The 22,231-nt window shown below is 33.4% G+C and overlaps 1 protein-coding gene across 6 annotated transcripts in view; it reads right to left on the bottom strand.

Moving 5' to 3' along the window:
* ANKRD17 (ankyrin repeat domain 17) overlaps nt 1-22,231 on the bottom strand; it is a 154,987-nt gene that overhangs the window by 9,274 nt on the left and 123,482 nt on the right. For all 6 annotated transcript variants that reach the window (XM_041726240.1, XM_041726243.1, XM_041726242.1 and 3 more), the window contains 7 exons: nt 19,959-20,054; nt 18,286-18,402; nt 11,144-11,315; nt 9,359-9,806; nt 8,705-8,860; nt 6,587-6,736; nt 3,620-5,256 (listed from right to left, as the gene is read on the bottom strand). In XM_041726240.1, the coding sequence (XP_041582174.1) occupies nt 3,620-5,256; nt 6,587-6,736; nt 8,705-8,860; nt 9,359-9,806; nt 11,144-11,315; nt 18,286-18,402; nt 19,959-20,054 (2,776 nt within the window). The remainder of the gene's footprint in view (nt 1-3,619; nt 5,257-6,586; nt 6,737-8,704; nt 8,861-9,358; nt 9,807-11,143; nt 11,316-18,285; nt 18,403-19,958; nt 20,055-22,231) is intronic.

Raw genomic sequence — 22,231 nt, forward strand, 5'->3', positions numbered from 1 at the left:
AACTATAAAAAAGGAACAATTATCAAGGAAATTTATTTTTATATTTAATTTTCTTATCTGATATTTTAATAGTTATTATAGAGTACATGGAGATTTAATATCAACATTGGAATTTAAAAGGATTAATGGCCAAGGAATTACATCAAAATTTATCTTTAAAAAACTCAAGGGGAGAGAGGGATGATGAGGCCAAGCACAGTTTTAAGACACTGAAAAAACTCTGTATGATACTACACTGGTGGATGCATGTCATTAGGCATTTGTTCAAACCCACAGAAGTATAATACCAAGAGTAAACACGAATGTAAACTATGGACTCTGGATGATAATGATATGTTAATATAGGTCATCAATTCTAACACATGTACCCCTCTGGTGAGGAATGCTGATAACAGAAGATGCTATACCTGTTTCCTTTATTTGGGAAATCTCTACTTTTCTCTCAATTTCCTCTATACTTTTCTGAGAACCTAGAAGTGCAGCTATTAAAAAAAAAAAGTCTTAAAAAAAATTAAGAGGGAAAAACATGGCTACACTTCTACAATGAAGAGGTAAGATGATTAGCAGTTTAACTAAGTGGCCATTCTTTTTTTTTTTTTTTTTACATAGTTAATAATGAAACAATCTTCATTAAGTGCCTCCTGATGTAATGCAGTGTGAGGTTCAAAACATCACCCATCCGATGTTCCTGCCAAAAATATTTCATCTGAATGTAATCATGGACTTAGGAAACAGATGAATCTAATTTAAAATGTGGGACATTTCTTCAGAACAACTGGACTCTTCAAAGGATTCAATGTCAAGAAAAACAAAGGAAGGTAGTGAGATATTTTAGACTGGGAAGAGACCACAGAGACACAATAACCAAAAGCAATGTGTGAACCCTGATTGAATCTTGAATCAAAAGTAAAAAAAAGAAACACACAGGCATAATGGATATATTTGAGATGATGGTACTGAATATTAGGTGGTATTGCTGAATTAATGTTAATTTTCTTGAGTGTAGTAATAGTGATAGAGTTGTAAAGGCAAACATGCCTGTTTTGTTGACCTGAAGTGAGTCGTAGTCTCCTCCAATGGACTCTACAATTAAACTTCAATGCTAATTTTGGCTCTAAATCAAGTGCACACTCCCCAAAATCTCACCTCTCTTACAGAGCTGGCCCTTTTTCTATACCTTTCCATAAAGGTACAATTTATTTCTTTTTTCTCTGAATCTTAATTTTAGTCTTTCTCACACAGCACCTAAGATTTCATATTTTTTGAAAAGTGAAATATTTTCAATTTCAACTATGATAAAAATGAAATAGAAAAACATTTCCAATGCATTAGCATATAACACTTAAAATTAAATTATATTTATTCAAACATTTTGGTACTCAAGAGAAATGTTATTTTGAAAGTACACAAATATTTCAATTAACACCAGGTAAAGAAATATTTACTGACCATGTTTATTGTATTCATATGTCATAGAAATAGGCAAAAATAACATTCAGTTCCCATTAAATTTAGAAATTTTTAGTCCCAGGATGTCATCTCTTCAGTAACACAGATCAGGTTGGCAACCTTTCTGCAAAAGGCTGAATAGTATTTCAGACTATCATTACAGCATGAAAGTAGCGACAACACGACATGTAAATGAATGGGCATGGCTGTGTTCCAATAAAACTTTACTTATGAACACTGGTTTTAATTTTAATTTCCTATTTTTTATGTCACATACTATTTAAAAAAATTTTTTAAATCATTAAAGCATCTTACACTATTATTGAATCTCAATTTTAAAAAGTTATAAATGTAAAGACAGGCAGCAGGCCATATTTGGCCCATGGACGATAGTTTTTCTATCTCTGGCATGGCTTATCTTTAACTATTTGAAATGATCATATTAAAACACATAGCTCTATATGCAACTTGGTATCCTGGATTGAACACTGCAACAGAAAAAGAACATTACTGGAAAAACTGGTGAAATCTGAATAAAGTCTATAGTCTAACTTAGTTAATTATACTGTACCAATATTAATAAATAAAGGGTTATATAGTTTTAATAAATATAGTTTTAATAATTATATAGTTTTAATAAATAAAGGGTTATATAAAATATTTGTATTAGGGGAAGATGGTATAATTATAGACTCTTCCATAAATAGAAAAATATTTCAAAATAAACAGTTAAAAAAAATCACTTAGCCAAACCAAGAGATCTTTACATCCTCTCTAAGTATCAGTATTGTCCAACAGAACTTGCTATAACAGATATATCTGATATCTGTACTGTCCTTTATGGTAGCCGCTAGACATTTATGTTTATTAAGTGCTTGAAATATGGCCTGCTTAAAAGCCGCTATAGAAAACAGTATGGCGAGTCCTCAAAAAATTAAAAATAGGACTGCTATATATGATCCAACAATTCCACTTCTCAAAATATAACCAAAGGTAACAAAAATACTAACTCAAAAGATATCTGCATTCCCATGTTCATAGTAGCATTATTACAAAAGCCAAGGACATGGAAACAACTGAAGTGTCCATTACCCAGAAGAATGAATAAAGATGTTGTGATGCACATGTACATGCATGCACATACCCACACACAGAGGAATATTATTCAGCCGTAAAAAGCAAGGAAATCCTGCCATGTGCAACAACATGGATGGACCCTGAGGGCATCATGGTAAGTGAAATAAGTCAGACAGAGAGAGACAAATATTGTATGGATCTCACAGATGTGGAATCTAAAAACAAATTCATAGAAAAAGAGATCAGATTTGTGGTTATAGGAGGTGGGGAGTAGAAGGAAGGGAAATTGAAGGAAGATGATCAAAAGGTTTAAAGTTCCAGTTATAGAGTAAATAAGTATTAGAGATGTAATATACAACATGATGACTATAGTTAACACTGCTGCGTGACATATATGAAAGTTAAGACAGAGTAAAACCCTAAGAGTTCTCATCACAAAGAAATATAAGTTTTTTCCTTTTTTCTTCTTGTAGCTATATGATGATGGATGGTAATTAAACTTATTACGGTAATCATTTTACAATATGTATAAGTCAAATCATTATGCTGTACACCTTAAATCTATGTAAGTGATGTCAATATTATTGCAATAAAACTAGAAAACAAATTTTTAAAAATATGGCCAGCTTGACTGAGAGAAATTTCTATTTTACCTAATTTTAATTTAAATAGCACATATGATTAGTAGCTACCTTATTAAAACTCTGTGGCTCTATATTTTTCTCATTATTTTAAAAACAAAAAGAAATGAAATCAAATTTTTAAAAAGTTTTATGTTTTTTAAAACAAAACAAACTTTCCATGGCATTATCTTATTAAATTAAAACATAAGAAACTTTTATTTTGAGAGAGAAAAATATACCTGAAATTGATGGGAAATTCAAGATAAAATCCAGTGTGGCTTCTAAAAAGTTTTTTTTTTTTTTTTTTAATGCCATACTCGACACATCTAATACTCAACAGCATTTAACTTAACTGAATACAACAATCTCTATTTGGCCCAGTCACAGAATAAAAATATTAGAAAATGACCAAAAGTTTACATATCACTTGTAAGTGAAGAGTTGCAGAATGTGAGAAAATGCAAACTCACCTGAGGGACTTGGAGTGGGTCTCTGTAATGGTGGTCTAAAACCTGGAGCTTTGGAAGTATCAGACTGATGTAAAGGATCTGAATTTGGCAAATATGAGGACTTTCCTGATAGCATAGATTCTGGTGTTGACTGAGATGAAACAACAGATCCTCCCCAGAAGGCATGAGCAGAAGTAGGGCTGTTTTCAAACAATGTGCTAAAGGGCCCAAATGGTAAGGGGGTACTGAAATTGGGAGCAATTGGCTTATTTGCTGGATGTACTGAATTCTGACAAGCACTTTGTGTACTTAAGGTTGAAGGTAGCTGGACAGAAGAGGGAACACTGTGAGGTCTTTTAATGTGATTGACACTGAGGACTGCGACAGATGAATTTTGCACTGGAGCTGGATTCTTGTGAGGGGCAGTTGTGCCATGAGAGGGTGGTCTGATGGCAGGGGTTTCCATTTTAGGAGCAGGCTGGGAGCATCCCATTTGTGTCTGAGGCATAGGGTAAGTTACTGGGGCAGTAGAAGGCACCGCCACTGGAGCAGAACTTGTTGTTGCTAAAGGAGGAACAGTCATTCTAACTTCCGGGGGAGGAACCTGAGACTGCTGAAGAGGTGGTCTTGGCTCCTGAGAAACAGATCCCGGAGGTTGTTGCTGATTAGAATGAACTGATGAACTCCCAGAAGAACTGCTGCTGTTTGAAAGTCTACTGTTTGTTGTTTCTACTACTGGTGGACTACCTGCTTCCTGTTCAGAGGAAGATGCCCCTTTATTTGGAGATGCTGTTCCACAATCCAAAGGGCTGTTTCTAGAAACCCCTCCTGACTGGGCTGGTGGTGATGGGGAAGATGGGGATGATACTGGGTAGTGTTCTTTGGCAGTAGGCATAGGATATGTGGCATTTGTGGGTGCAGTGCTGTTGTTGCTTGCTGTGGTTGTGACTGTTGTGGTGGTGGCATTGGATGTCTTCACAACTGTGACAAAAAGCTGCCTTCTGACAGAAGGTGAACTTGGACTGCCATTTGTAGATGTACCAGGCACCGTTGAAGCTGATGAACTGGTTGTAGTTGTTGGACTTGAAGTTAAAGAACCTGCTGAATTCACCTGAGAACCACTGCTATTCTGATTGCTATGGCGAGGCACCATGTGAGGCTTAGGCGAGTTAGTAGCTCTGGCAGGGCTCAAAGGCCTGACAGGAAAAGGACCCCAAGTGGATTGAGCTGGTGGAAAAGTACCTCCAAAGTGGGTCATGGGCAACCTTGGTGGACGGATCTGCTGGAAAGTCTGAGCAGCAAGCAAAGCATGTGCAAACTGTGGAGGAGGATATGCTAATGGAAGAGAAACTGGAAAACCAGGCCTCACATTATTCACTGGGTTCTTAATGGTTTTATGAGTAGATGCAGAAGAAATTGCAGGCACAGTGAGTGCTGTGGCAGTTTGAGATGTTGATGACAGAGCTACAGTTGTCATTTTAATTCCCATTAAGGAACTGTTAGCAGCAGTGGTGGTAGGTGCTGATGACCCTATTTTGGAATTTGCTGAGGAGCTTTTCAAACGATTCTTTGGAATAAGTTCATCAATTTCTTTGTCTGGATCCTTGATCAGAGCATTGATTAACTGAGTTGCTTGTCTTGTTGATTCAGTGCCACCCCTATAAATTGACCAAAAAAACAAATTAGGCCCAATTTCCTCTACTTTTTAATAGGTTAAGCCTAAATTAATTCGTGTATGTGTACACATACATACAGAGAATAATAAATGTTAAGCAGTAAATTGTCTGACTACTCTTGAAATATTCTGCAAAGCAATAAACTCTCCTGACATGCCACTATATTTTTCAATGGGACAGTAAATGACTTTTTAAAAATGCATTTTACTTTTGTTTCCTTAGACTAAGAAGTCATTTTCCTACTATAAAATACATTACAGTTAGAGAATCCACTGTACTTAAAAGCCTGTGTAATCCATAATGGCACTGTAAAGTTAAATAGTTGATCAATGTTAAAAGCAAATACATGTAGACAAAGAAAAACAACAACAAGAGTAAGAAAACAGTATTTTATTTTAAATCCTGGTACCTAAAATGGTCCCATCTAGGACTGATTTCTATTACTATAATGATTCCTATAATTCCTCTGGAAAGATGTCTCAAAGTGAGAGAGGAATCTTAATGATGCTAACAATGGCCATAAGGTCAAAACCTAGTGTTAGATCTTCAGGAAAATATTTCATTGTAAGGAAAGCCTTATGGAAACACTAAAGGGAAATTATTCATAAAGGGTATCTATCTGCTTCCCTCTTCTCTAGATAAGGCAGATTGTGACTACCTACCTATCCCAGGAAAGGGAAAAACAAGATAGGAGAGGAAGGTAAGTACAAAATAGAGATGGCTGTCTCCTTCTAGGAAGGATATATAACTATCAGACCTGCAACGGGTCATCTGCATCTCACAACCAAACTTAATGACTTGTTAGAATACCGTATCTTTATTTTAAGGGTATTCAGATACAGACATAATCAATAGAAGATAAATATCCACTTTAGATTTATATCTATGACTGAATTCATATTCTAAGGATACAATCCCAGAATAATAAATCTCAAAAGCTATTATAAGAGGAAAAAGGGAAACCCTTTGCTTAAAATGGTTAAGAAACCTATTCATTCTTAAAAAGTCTCAGAATAAAATTTTAAGAATGCCATATGAACAGTTTATGTAAGGAAAAGATTATCTAAACCTCTGTCACACACACACACACACACAAAAGAAAAATTCCTTTAAAGCCCTTTGAAATATTTCATAAGGGCACAGGAATTACGAGAAAAAATTGTAAAGGTTATCTTCTCTAATACTAATCAAATTCCCATTTTAAAAAGTAGGCTATTAAACTCAAAGTTCCACTGAAAACTCAAATGCTTGTATTTCATTAAGACATAGTATAATTAAACACAAAGAGAAAACATAAGAGACAAAGTTTTGCCTTATAGTTATTATCCGGTCTCCTGTCTTGTCTTTCTGCTTATCAATATCTATGTGTGCACCAGTGAACTCTCGAATAGCATTAATATTACAGCCTCCTCTTCCAATCACTCTGGATATCACAGTTGACGGAACAGATACTTTCTTTGACCTGTTTAAAAGTTACAAAGATAAATTGAGATTTATCATTAGTATCAGTGGTTATAATTAAAATATAAGGAGAGAGGCTTACTAAAATATACTTCTTTGAATACAGAATAGATTATTGTTGAATCAGCCTCCTCTATCTATTCTTACTCTAAGTGATAAAAGGCATCTAAGAGTGACAGGAGAGAGACAGAGTGAAAGTGCGTGAGCAAGTGCTTTACGATAGCTTCCAAAAAACTATGTTTTTTTGTTCAAAAAAAACCAAACCAAAGACGGTTTGTTGTTTTTTGACATTCATCTTTCATTAGTATCTATAAAGCACATACTATGTAGACATGCACTGTGTTAATGCAAATACTAATGGCAAATAAGATAAACGTAGGTTCCTGCCCACATGTATTAACTATGTAGACACCAAGTAGGAAAACCACAACACCACACCACAAGTGCTCTAATAGGGTATCATAAAGACACACTGGTTGGGGCACCTAATCCAGCCTGAAGAAAAAACAAAGGCTTCTTGTGGGCACTTCTGGGTGTTTGACTCAGATTCTTTTTATTCTCTAATATATAACTGAAAGGATATTAAAAGTGCATTGTTTCCTTGCTTTCTTTTAGAGGTATTAAAATGATTATCCACAAACATGGAAACTTGCTAAAGGATGTTTAATCATGTGAGGAAAAAGATGACCCTGATGGAATTTCAAAAAAGCAAAACCTGTCTAACACTTGCAAAATGCTTTACAATTCTAAATATTCACAATTCAGAAAAGTTACATATATATTTCTGACCAGCCTTAATTAAAGAATGCCTCTAATAGAAATATAGTATAAATATCAATAAATTTAGAGAATGAGCCAACCATGCTTTATTGGCCAAGTAAATTATTTATTCAGAATGGGAGATTAAATATTAAATTAAAATGCTGTATATTTTAAAAGGTATGACCCCTGCCCTTTTATGTACATAACTAAGTTACTTGATAATTCCTTTCTCTCCAAAGGGCAAAATAATCAGTCAGTGATCATTATCTTCAAAATAGTTATGAAATTTCTTAGTATACCACAATATAAAATACATGCAGAATAACTGAATTATCTTACTTTTGTATAGATAATACTCTAATGTTATGATCGATTTCAGTTAGTTCAACAGTGTATATACATGAATGAGTGTATGTATATGTGAATGAATATGAGAGAGAGAGACAAATGAAGATAGAGATCGTGGTAGGGGGAGACTTTGGTTAAAAATACAAAAAAATGTACAGTGCATTTTGGGATTAATAGAAGTCATAAGTTTGGTTTATTATAGCTCTTATTTCAAATAATCAAGAGCTTAACTTTTTTATTGAAATTTCCACAAAGTTCTTTAAAACAGGTTATCAAAAACTGAAAATAGATCTTCTGTGGTATCTTACCACCTCTTAGTTTCTGAGATATTGTTTTACTTTTGATATATATAATTCAAAAAAATCTCAAGCAAAATATAATCAAATATTACAGTCCTAAAATCCTTAAAATAAAGGCATCCTGTGGCTTAAAGACAAGAATAGTTTAAAACCAATACCTATTCATTCTTCAGATATTTACAAGTATGTAAAAGATACCACATACTGGGCTGTGATATTACAAAGTTGATTAAGACACAATCTATTATTAACTTAAAGAACTTAAATTAGTTCTCTACCAAACAGCAATACCTGGGGGTCAAGCAGGTATGACAATCATCCATGTAATTTTTTTGTAAAGTCTAGGTACTTTTCATGTAAAATCTCCTAATTTTAAAAGTATTGAAGTTTGTTTGTTTCCCCATCTAAAATATGGTGTAAACTATCTCTGTGGGCTAGATTTGGCCTTGGACCATCAGTTTGTTTGCAACCTTTGGCATAGTTAGAGGAATCTAACAGTAAGGTAAACAATACTTCACATAAAAAGAATGAGACAAACAATTAAAGAATTGAACACTCACCTTCTTACAACTTCCTTCCATCCTTCTTCCCTCTTTTGTCCACGCTTAGGACTTGCTACTGTTAACTTCCCATTTGGAGAGGAAAGGGGAGATGGGCCAGATTTTGTGCAAGTAGACAGAGAATTACTGGTTACTTCATTGACCGTTTCTGACAATCTTTAATAGAGGGAGGAAAATACATTAGATATAGAACAAATGAAGAATTTTAAATGACAGAGGCAATTTGTTACATAATTTTATTCTTTTATTTATTGTTGGAATAAATATGGTAAACAAACGAGGAACTTATTTTTCACTTTTCAATATTATTATACCACGAAGAGCCAATTTTTAAGAAAATACTATTGAGAGGTCAAAATCAGTAGAGTTGAATTATAACAATAATCCTGAGAAACCATAATCAATAATTTTTGTGGGCTAAAATTTAACAACCAAAATAAAGAAGTTACATAGTAAAAATAATTTTATCTTTCATTAACACAAACTTCAGCTATTTTGCTTATTCTTCAACTAAAATGAAATGGTGACTTCTTTAGCACAAAGACAAACCCTTATTTTGCCAATTGCTTATTTGCTTGCCTTACTAAAAAAAGTTCATCAGCAAGGAATTTCATCTTGATACTATAAATAATAAAAATGAAAATTGGAACTAACTTTATTGAAGCCTTGCCAGAAACAGATTTTCTCTCCTCCTTTGGAAATGTCACCAGAACTGATGGCTGTTTCTTGCTGGTCATAGTGGTGGTTACCACTGCAGGTGAATGATTGTCACTCTTTCGGCTGCTGTTGCTGTTACTACTTTCATCACTGCAGCTGGAAATCCTCATGTTATCACTGTCCCCACTCTCGCTGGTACTGCTGCTCTTGGACTCGCCGTTTACCTTCTCTGGCTGACTATATGAGATTGGTAGTGGATCATCAAATATAATCTGAACATTTTCTGGAGTAATTTTATTTTTCCTGTTTTTCCTCTTTGAACTGGTTGTAGTTATGGTGTTATTTCTTTTACCATGGGAACCTGCCAAAGTTGTCCAGGTTGCAGATATACCTATGGTAGTAGTAGTAGTGGCACTTGGAGGCTCTGTCAAGACTTCAGGCTCATCTGTAAAAGTAGCAATGCCAGCAATACCAAATTAGTAAGTTCTAAGCATTTTTAGAATATATTTAGCTTTAAGCACTTGAAGAACAATAGGAGTTACTTTGCACCTACTGGATAACTATGCAAAGTCATCAATCATTCCAGCATTCATTAGAAATGAGATGAATATGGCATCTATTTCTCCTCTCTGTGCCTAAATCCTAAACAATAGTAGGCAGTTATAAAAAACATTTTGGGGACAATTTGGGAAATATGAACTGTATATTACATATTATGTAATTATTATATTTCATGGGTGTAATAATGTTATTATGGTTACACAAATAATGTTTTTCTGAGAAATACATAGTTAAGTATTTAGTAGTGATTCTGCATGGGGTGTCCAACTTACATGCAATATGTTCAAAAAGAAGAAAAAAAATGAACTAATGTGCCAAAATGTTACAAGAATCTAGGTGACAGAAAGGTATTCACTATACTAATCCATAAGGTTTTTTAGTAGTTTGGAGATTTTTCAAAATAAAAGGTTGAAGGAGCGGGGAATCACACACACACACACACACACACACACACACACACACTTGGTGGTTTCACGGCAGTGGTTTCTCCTCATAAAATTTTCATATGAAATAATCCTTTAGTTAGAACCTAGTTAAAATAATTCCTTCATTTTGATAAAAAAATATAAATGTGGTTACGATAATAAATGATATTATGGAATTGCTCAATTTCTAAGGTATTACAAATGGTATTGTGATTATGCAAGCAAATGTCATTCCTAGGATATATGTTGGAAGTTTTGTAGGTGCAATGTCAGGATATCTACAACTTACTTTCAGACAGCTTAGAGGAAAATATGCATATATATTGAGAGAGAAAATATAAAGCAAACACGGTAAAATGTTTATTTTAAAAATCTACATGGAGGGTATTCAGGTGTTCATTTTATTATTCTTTCAACTTGTCTGTAACTTTGAAATTCTTCTTCTTTTAAGATTTCATTTTTTATTTATTCATGATAGAGAGGCAGAGACACAGGCAGAGGGAGAAGCAGGCTCCATGCGGGAGCCCGACGCGGAACTCGATCCTGGGATTCCAGGATCCCGCCCTGGGCCAAAGGCAGGCACCAAACTACCGAGCCACCCAGGGATCCCCATGTAGCTTTGAAATTCTTCAAAATAAAAAGCGAGGGAGAAGTCAATAAATAAAAATAGCATATAAATATTATAAGGGCTTAATGATTTAGAAATCTACTTTTACCTTAACTTTTTGATATTTAAGGAAATATAATTCTGAATATATTACATGAATCAAATTAGATGGTAACTTAGAGAAAATACCTTCAACTTTATGCTTTTCTTTTTCTTGAGCAGCTTGGAGTTCAAAGTTCTCTTTATTTTTGGCTTCAATTTCTTCTAGTTTTCTTCTTTGTTCTTCCTTTTTCTTTCGTCTCTTCTCCTTTCTTTTTTCTCTTTTGGCAGCCAAAGCCAGCCTTCGGCTTTCTTCTCTTAACTGTTAAAGGATCAATAAAACAGATTTACCTTGTAAAAAAAAAAAGTTTTCACATAATGGTCATTTTATCATAAGGGAACTAAAATACTACAAAATCCAAAATCATCTAGTTCAATTTATTGTTTGATCAAGATAATAATCAAGTCACTGTAAAGAGAAAATAATATTTTTATATGTCGAGATCAAATTAATGATAAAAACCAATCTAACTTTAAAATGGGTGAATGATACATAGGTTTGTAATCACTTAAGAAGAAATATAAATAAAGAAGAAATATAAGTAAAGATAAGTTACCATGTTCTGTTCATTAATTTTGCAAAACTAAGAAAGATATATCAACAAAAGTCTGGGAAAATTAGTTCCTTCCTAGACCACTGTGGGTATAAATATTTACATTTTAGGAAAGGTAATTCGAAAACTTCCTATGAAAATTTTAAGCTGCTTATCCTAACAATTTATTCTATAAAAAGACTGTAATAAAAAAATTTCCACTGTAAAACTGATTATAATGGCAATAAATGGGAACAAGGTAAATCCAGCAATGCCAAGGGTAGGGGGGGAAAAGGTAACAGAAGTATACACTCACAAAATACTAGACAGCTATTACAAGTGTTATATACTTGGTATTCTGCTCCCAAATTACACTGGCTAGAAGGAAAGAATATACATTGCAGACCAATGATCCCACTTATTGGGAAGGGAACCCTTTTTATGGCTTTATTTGTAGAAATTGAGGAAAAAACTGAAGAGGATACAAATCAAAGCTATTGAGTACTCTAGAATGGGACTGGAAGAAGGTAGCAGGAAGATAGTGGCTTTCAACTTCATTTAATATAACTGTTCATTGTTTCTATTTGTGAAAATGGTTACTTTAATAGTCAAAAAATTAAGAATAACTTTAAAAGTATAACATCTCTTAATAAGTGATGTTCACATTAAATTTTCTTCTTTGATTCATAAAGTGATAAAAATTATCTTCAAACTCTTTGTTTTCCAGTTTTTTAAAAGACGTTTTCAATCCATGTACTCCCTTCCCATAATCTAGTGTTCTGTGTATCACCTGTGTATTTCAAATACATGCATTAAAACGATGACACTTAGTTTATGGAAAACGTCACAATATCCTAACCAATGAAACCAGAGCTCAAATATAAGGTCAAAAGACAAATTAGACGTCATTTCATCTTTTAAGTTTTCTGCTTTTGCTAGACATTCTTGCCTTTTCAAATTACCCCTGTCAGGTACCTAAAAGGTTTTTGTACACCTGGAAAGTTTTTACACCCTGGGGCAGTGTACCATAATTATATTCTCTTGGGTGAAGGATAAATCTTTTGTTCCTGAAAAGGGAAATAATTAAGGAGAATCTGTAGAACACTGGTGCTTTCTCAGGCAGAGGGATTTCTGGAAAGAATACAAACAGGAAGTTAAAGATCTAAAAATTGTCTGCAAGGTCACCCTAGAGAGTTTTGCTAGTCCTCCAGAAGTATACAAATTCCAGTCTGAAGACCAGTAAAAGAGAAGCTTTTCACCTTGCAGAAGGACTGAGAAGAAAACACTGGTGACCTTCACTCTCCAGTACATTACATAGGAAGAGGAATAATATCTGACCCAAGAGTCTGAAAGAAAGAAGTGTAAGTGACTCTGCTCATTGGAACCTTGCCTAAATGGAGCTAGCTGCCTGTCCCCAGGAAACGTGCTTTCTCCCTCTGAACTCCAGTGAGGCTGTCCTGTCTAGCTCTGACTTTGACAGAATGAATAGGTTAAGTGGAAAGGAAAGATAAGTCAAAGTGGGGTGAGGGGTATGCCAGAAAAACATTTTCCAAGCAACTGTGGCGAAATAAAACACATTTTATCATATCATGTCTGTATAGACAGAAAAGCCTTAAGAAAGGTTTATGGTGGATCAAAATAACAAGTGAAATTTAAGACTTTGGTTAAGCCAGGATGGATTTTTGGATTTGCTGGATTTCTTAAATTTGTCTGGTGATAGGTGGTCATTGTGATTGGTATCAAGCAGGAAAACAACTATTTTAAGAATAGACAAATTTAAATCAGAAAACAGATCCATTTGGCCTAGATGTGATTGAAGGGCTAAGACAGGTCTTAGTCTCTGGGGGCTGGGTCTTAGGCATGCAAGTGCCCCCCACGCCTTACAGAGTTCAGTCAGTGGAGGCTGGTCCTTTGATAATAGTAATTCTGGATTATCACACTCAGTAGAATTCAGCTCCAAAGGAGAAGGAGATGGAGGAACCAAAAGGATTTTTAAGACTGGAAAATAAACTTAGGTGATGAATGACCCAAGAGAAGGGGGAAAATGATATATACGACAAAGTAAAAGGAACTCTCAGACTGTTTTTGAATAAGGGAAACCAGATCTAGTTCACTAGATGGACTGGTTACAAAATGTTTATTTAGTAACTGAGAGTAATATGAATAAAAATTGGGGGTGCGGTGGGGAAATGGAGTGGGGAAAGCCTGATAGTTCTGAAGGAGAGGATGGATTGGAAGTCAGAGGATAAACGAGGAAGTAATAGTGGTCCAGATGAATGGGAGAATGAATAAAACCAGGGAAATACAGTATAATTACTGGGCAGCATTAAAGAATTTATTGTCACCAACAATGTAAAATTCATCATCAGGGCTGAATGTTTTTTGGATTTTTTTTCCTACACATTTAGTAACTAGGGTACATGTCAGAGTAAGACAGAAAAGAGTAAGGAACAGTGAAGGGAAGGGTGGTAGGCTAAATGAATCCTAGAATACACTGGTAGAAAGTATTGTCAAGATTGTTGCAGGGAGAATTCTAGAGGAAGTAAAGCCGAAAAGATGATCAGAGAATGAAATGTATAAAATTAAGATTGTAGTATTGGCATATTAAAAGCTCACGCGATGGTTAAAAAAACAACTGAAAATGTCTAATAGGAATACTTTAAAAATACATCCTATATAGCCCCCTAAGAGGTAATGCAACTTTACAAAGAAAAAGGTAGGGGAAGAAACAACAAGTAATAAAGTGGAGGAGTGAAACAAATATATCAAAAAGGCAGACCAACAATATCTACTAAGGATACCAACAGTCATGAGTATAATAACTTCATTGTTAATGTCCTGAGAGAAAAAGCAATTAACTGCAAAAGAATTCCAGGGTCCAACCAGATGAAATGCTCCAAAGCAGGGACTCTTCCACATAATAAACACCTAATAAAAAAATGTTTGCTGAACAAGGATAAGGGAAGCTGATAAATAAAATGGGCAGTATTTTCAGCAGCAGTTTTTATTAACCTATTAGCCCAAAATTTCAAATTAGAAAGGCTGACCAAATAAGCACTTTTATATAAGCAATAAATTACGTACATAAGAACCTTCAACTTAGACCATTCAACAAAACCAACTCCAATGATGTTCCTACATCAGAAATGGTGGGGCCAGAATACACTGTTTCAAAGGACAAAAAAAAACAAAAACAAAAAACAAAGTACAAAAAAAGTGTACTTTCTCAGATATAAGTCATAGGTAAAAAACAGTGAACCAAACTCTATCAGATCCTAATCTGATAATTTTTCAAATAAAAATACCGAGCCAGAGTTCAGAAGAACCTCCTCTGTAATCTAGAATTTAATATTATGGAAAACTATGCAATGACATTTGAAGGAAGTTCCTTTTGACTTGCTTTATTTATTTATTTTTTAAAAGATTTTATTTATTCATTCATGAGTGAGAGAGAGAGGGAGCCCAATGTAGGACTTGATCTGGGGACTTCAGGATCATGCCCCGGGCCGAAGGCAGGTGCTAAACCACTGAGCCACCCAGGGATCCCCCCTTTTGACTTTGCTTTAAATCTGAGGTTCTTGAAGCATGAACATTGAGGTTAAGAAATATTGCAAAGAATTCAAAAAAATGATACTTGTGTTGCTGACAATAGCAGGAAAATATTCTGGAATAATCAAATTTAAAATATATTGACCCAAGTGAAGAAACTTACTCTACTAAAATAAAAGCACCAAATATAAGGAAATATGTATAAGGATTTTTTTTGTAACATTATTTGTAGTGACAAAAAAACTAGAAACAAACTTACTATGGAGTATATTCTGCACGTATTTAAATCACTATCAACTGACAATATCCATCAATTGCTGAGAGAAGGAAAAGTAAGTTACTAGAATAATGTGTTCACATGACTCTTTTTTTTTAAAAAAAAGTATACTACCTCCCTTTCTGTGAATAATCATTTGTGGCACCACTTTGTGGTATATGCATTGTAGTAGTAGAATCGAACAAGATAATTAAATAAAATACAGGTTTTAGAATGTTATATAGTGAAAATAAAGAAAGGAAGAGGAATAACAAGAGTGCTTGTGGAAGGGAGACTAAATAAAGTAAGAGGCAACTGAAGGGACGGACATTCAAGGCAGATGGCACCCAACAGCAAAAAGAGGACTGTCCGTATGGATGGAGCAGAGTGACCAAAGAAAGTAATAATAAAAAAAAGATATATATGTATAAAATATATATACATAATATAATATATATTTACATAGATTTTTATAAAAATATTTTATATATATTATGTATATATACGTATATATATTTACGTATATATACATGTACATACATATATATTATATATTTATACATATATAAATATATATTTAAATATACATATAAAAGAGCAGAGAGGTGAAAGAAGTATTGTGGGTGGGCAGATCATGTACATTCTTAAAAGGCTTTATAGGTAATTGCAGAGGTGTACACTTCAGTTACCATACCAGGTTTCTAACTTTAGTTAAATGTTACAATGGTGACATATGTTTTTCTTTAGTTATCTTTCATAGTTTAAACGAACACATCGTTTATAATAAAGAAAAAAACTGAAGGTGATTGAGAATAGATATTTTTAAAAAGATGTCTCCTGTAAATTGCTTCCTGACTTTATAATCTAAAAAGATGCAATAAATTCCTAGATGTGTTTAAAGTAATGTGTAAATATCAAAGGCATGAAAAAATTAAAGATTTTGTTTAAAAACCAGTATCTATGACTCTGCTATAGAAAGGATGCTTAGAAAGCTCCACGCTTTCTAGATTTATAAAAATGCCAAAAGGAACAATATCATGAAATAACTTGCTTAGAGATGGGACAGTTCTAAGTTAGAAAAATAGGAGAGTAATGCCAAAACAGGGTATTATAATACTTTGGGAAGAACTAAATGGTAGATGATATTCAATTAAGAGTGGGAACCTGGGAATTTGGAAAGGAAAAAAAAAAAAAAAAAGGTTCAAATCCTACCCTAGCTTAAGCAAGTTACTTAACTTCCCACTGATTTAGTTTCTCCATCTGTAAAAGGAAGGTAGTAATATTTTTTAGTGAGAAGACTAAAACAATACATATTTGATCATACAACTTGGCCCCATAATATTGTTTGGCATGTAGCAGGCATTAAGTAAATATTAGATAAGACTGAATATGAAAATAGGCCAAGTAATAGTTATATAAGAAATATAAATATCTACCTCTCAGTGTGTGTGCTCATAATCTTTTAAAATTTCAAAACAGTCAAAAAAACTAGTTTGTTTGATCAGAATTTAAACCAGATTTTAAAATTTATTTTTAATCAATTAATTTTTTAAAGACTTTATTTATTTATTGATGAGAGACACACAGAGAAAGGCAGAGACACAGGGAGGAGAAGCAGGCTCCATGCAGGGAGCCCAATGAGGGACTCGATCCCAGAACTCTAGGATCATGCCCTGAGCCGAAGGCAGATGCTCAACCACTGAGCCACCCAGGTGTCCCTAAGCCAGATTTTTAAAAAATGAAGAATCTCCAATATTAAATATATTTTCTGAAATATAACAGTGTATTTTCAAATCTAAATTAGAAAAGAATCTTTAGAATAATTCATATTTTGTTTATGTAAGTTGAAATCTATAGTTTAACAAAGTCAGCAAGTACAAAAAGAATGGAGCTGATTTAAAACAAAAAGGTTAAAATTATCACCATATATCCTTAATAAATTTATTTATTTTTTAAAGATTTATTTATTTATTTATTCATTCATTCATAAGAGAGAGAGAGAGAGAGAGAGAGAGAGAGACAGGCAGAAGGAGAAGGAGGCTCCACGCAGGGAGCCCAACGTGGGACTCGATCCTGGGTCTGCAGGATCCCGTCCTGGGCTGAAGGCGGCACTAAACCACTGAGCCACCTGGGCTGCCCTCCTTTATAAATTTAAACAGCACTTGTTAAATTTTATAGCATTTAGAAAAATTTTATAGCATTTTTAACCTTTTTATAAAAGATGAAATACAGCAGAATATGTATGCTAACTCTTTTCCTGCTGTGATTACTATTTGTATTACATTCTAGAATACAAAGTTATTGAAAGGAAGGGAGAGAAAGGAGGAGCTATGGAACTGTCAAAACCAAATGTTGTTTGGAGTATTTTACTCCGTGTGGGAATAGATGGTTATGATGTTGTTCTGCCTGAAAGAGAAATGTACAAGAGAAATAATCCATTAAAAAAAAATTTATTCATTAAACATTCCACCAAGTGGTTGTAACTTACTGGTTGGTTATGTCATAGTAATTCATTTGGTACTTCTGATAAATTTGTTGGCAACAAATTACAGAGGGTCTAAGATCAATGAAAGGTCAGTTTGGTTGAGGATTAAGAGATCATTTGTTGAGATAAGACTAAACTTGATTAAACTTGATTATTGAGGCTAGGTTTTCTGACTTCCAGATCAATGCAATTCCTATAATAAAATTTCATTAATTTGATTACAAAGAAAATTCTTTTAATGTTACTTAAAAGTCATAATTCTACCTGCAACAAACTTGGAGGAAAAAACACGTGTATAAGGTAAGGCAAAAACAAAATGAAACAAAACCAGAAAACAACAGATTATAAATTAGGGCTTGGAAGGCAAAGGAGAAAGTAGGTATTTTTCATATGTAAAGGTTTTCATTACCTTTTCCAAGTCTAACTCTTCTAGTAAAATGCTGGCATTTTTGTTTGCTTCAGCAGCCTGTCTATCTTTGGCTTGTACTATTGATTCCATACAAAGATGACACTTCTTCAGCATCTCCTAAAATAAAAGATTAAGATGTTTGCAGCCTCAAAAAACAATTCACATTTAGAGAGATTCCTGAAACACGAAGATAATTAAGGTACTTGAATGAACATAAAGAAATAAAAATCAGTGCTAATGCAAAAAAAGGTACAAATCATAATCTAAATGGTGTATATAAATAAATAAACCTTTAAAAAATAATCTCTACACCCAACAGGGGCTAGAACTCATGAGCCAGAGAACAAGAGTCACATGCTCTACCAACTGAGCCAGCCAGGCACCCCAGTATATGTTTTTTAAAATACACAAGCAAATACACTCTACTGTCCTTCAAAATAATATCCATTTGACTGGTACTTTGGAAACCAGAATTATTTACTCCAACATTTCAATGGAAGAAATCATACAGCAAACAAAGCTGCTATAATTTATGCCAGCTGGTTAATAGGCGAAAGGAAAAGGTCAGTGTCAACAAAGAAAATGGGTTTAAAAAATTTTAAGTACTTAATGGACAGGAATTGTTTTCAAGGTTTAAGCTTTGTTGCTACAACTTCATGTGCAAGAATCATGCTTAAAGAAACTGTAGACATGGGTACTTACGTACTTTTCTCAGTGATTTCATTCTTAGAACACACTACTTTACCAGGGAAGGGCTATTTCCCATTGAAACTAAAGCCTTACTTTTAATCTCCCCATCCCTCCAAAAAACCAGGAATGATAATTACCATAGAGGAATGTAGAGTCAGGCAAGACAGTGAATTAGCTATTTTAAATAAAACCCATTAAAAAAGAGTGCTCACTATTATGTAGTAATTGCTGAAAAAATGTAGTAGAAAGACATTTTTAAATTTATTGACCCCTTTTGCATTTTTCAGAGGCATGTCTTAGGATTTTATTCAAACTTAAGTATAAACCCCAAGTCAAAACATCACCAGGGAAATATCCCAATTAGATCTCTAATAGGATTTATTTAACGTTCCCTACTTTTCCTGCAAAAATTCTGGCCAATTCATTCTTAAGCTGACAATTACTCCAACTTTCATATTAAACTAAAGACATTTAAATTTTCTTGCCATGACTGTAAAAAGTGCTATGCTCAGTTTTGTTTAGGTATTTTAAAAAAAATCTACTGGGAGTAGATTCCTCTCAGAAAAGGTATCAGTTCAGATAAACATATATATATATATATATATATATATATATATATATATAGGTTATAACATTAATGAATAACAATAATATTTGCTTTAGATTATTTAGTGGTTACATAAAAATTTAATTAGTTCAAGTACTATTTAAAAAAATAAAATTCTATTACAGAGAATGTTTTATTGCTTCTTAGGTAAGAAAATAATCTGAAGCATCTTTGAAATAGAACACTTCATTCTCATATACTCAGATAAATGAAGATTTCTATATATAACACATTATTGCTTAGACTAAGGCTTTTTCCTTAGTGCAAGACACACACACGCAGGCATGTGTGCATGTGTATATGTATACGTGTATGTGGGTATATCCAAATGAGATCCCTAGCTCATATAGTGGGATGAATTTAATCCATATATTACCTTATCAGTGATGGTTGCTATGTATCTCATACATTCAGAATCTGATGGAAACTGATTGACTTCTTTGACTAAGTAGCGCACCACCTTCACATGACCCTAAAAAATAGATACCAATGTCAGATTGAAAACAGATTCTAATAGGATTCAGTAAATCTATAGTCTGTCTTATCTAAGATTACTTTGATATCAGTGCCACAAAATAGTCTTAATTAGATACTATTTGCACTGTAAATGAAAAGGAGACAGACTTCGGTTCTGGTAAGTTAAATCTACACTGTTCACATTCATTCCACCCTCCAAAAACAGTACAGAATAACCTGATCTAAAATTCTAAATAACAATGAATACAAAAATAAGCCAGAAATCAGTATGAAGAAATGAGGAATATGTCTAAAAGAAAAAAAACAAAAAAACAAAAAAACCTCATTTGTTTCTAATAACTCATTAAGTGAGCATCCTAATTCTAAGCACTTAAAGAGAAGAAATAACAATTTTGTTCTTTATTTCAGATAAAAATTGAGTGCACAGCACTGTACTAGGAGCATAAAAATAAAATACGCTCTCCTAAAGCATGAGGTATATTCATATTCACTGTAACACAGTTTACCAAGTTCAAAATCTTTAGACCAGCACTTCAGAGACTCTAACTTTCTCCAATCTACACTACTGCTCTTTGAACACAACACCTATAAATTAGCCAGTCTGGTTAAACAGATTGTTTGTATTTAGTATCTTTATCTCTTCTTTTCCATCTATATTTTTTAAAACTATTTCTATCTTTTAACAAATAGTTCAATGCCATTTGCATCATTCCTTGATATCTCACCGACATTGACAGCATTTAAATTATATGGGACACCTCACACAGCTACCACCCAACTTTATGTTTGGATCTTACATCCCCAGTTAAATTATACATTTCTTACAAGTGAAACTACTGCATTCTGCACGATATATAATATCCCAACCATTACAGTTGCACATGATAAGGTACTAAAAAATAATGAAGTGAATACAAAAGAATATAAAAGATGAACACTGTTTTTTAGGAACTAAGCCTATTTGGAAAGATAAGATATATGCCTCTTAGAGTAATAAGATAATTTTTGTCACAATGAATGAAAAAAATAACATTGTAGAAGTACAATTTTTAGGAGATTAAATATCTTACTGTGAGCTCAAATAGAATTGGAAGAGTTTTTGCAGAAGCAAAGATTTAAACTGTACCTAAAGGAGAGATTTAAACTATACCTAAAGAATGCATAACTCTGGAAATGAGGAAGGACATGGGTATTTCTGAGATGAGAACAAAGGTGATGTGAGAGAGAGCAGCAAGCAACAAAAAGACCAAGCAAGAAGACCACCATCAGGGACTCATAATGGGAGATGAGCTCTATGACACTAGATTTATGGTGGCTTTGAGTAACAAACTAAGACTGGATTTCAAAGGATGACAAAAAAGGGAAAAGTTCTAGAAGAGGATACTAACATAGTGAAGAGGTTAGGAAGATTAACTTGATAACGATATATTAGCTTGCTTGGAGAAGAAGTAGAGAGTCAATGATAAAGCATAAGTTTGACTGGTGAGAAAAAAACATACAGAGTCAGTATCTAGGTAGTCTAGAATGCCTAGGGAAGAGGTGGTATAAGTAAAGCACAGGAGTCAGAGAGAATAGTAAGAGAAAAAGGAGAGAGATGATTTCTTGCAATTATATATTAAAATTTTTTGATGCAACAAATTATTTGCAATCTACCAAGGGATTTTACCTGTCTCAAAATGACAAAACTCAGAATTAGAAACCCTGAAATAGTAACCCCGTTTTCCCAGTAGAAATTAAAACTGCATTTAAAAGACCAATCAAATTATTAAATCAAATTACTTATACACAGCTCTGTGCTATGCATTATAGGAAGAGAAACAAAGTTTTTCTTCACAAAATTTATTTCTACTTCTGAATGTAGTTCATTCGATTTTGTCATTTCAAAATACTGGTAGCTGGGTTTTCATTTTTTATTTCTCTTATTCCTAGAAATTAAAGCAAATGATTAAAAAATTTTTCCCTGCTGTGCTAATACAAGAAAACATTCATCCATAAGTAATTAATTACTCTTAGTTGGATTTATACTTTATGAAAGATTAAGATTACAACTACACTTTGAAATACTACTTAGAACAACTTTTTTACAAGTTTAGTTAGCTTTATTTATCAATATTAATATTCATGGCTTTTCTGGGATACCTGTATCTACCTTTCAGTGTTGCCATCACAGTG

This window comes from Vulpes lagopus, chromosome 12 (genome assembly GCF_018345385.1).
Source record: "Vulpes lagopus strain Blue_001 chromosome 12, ASM1834538v1, whole genome shotgun sequence".
In the NCBI taxonomy this organism is placed as follows: domain Eukaryota; kingdom Metazoa; phylum Chordata; class Mammalia; order Carnivora; family Canidae; genus Vulpes; species Vulpes lagopus.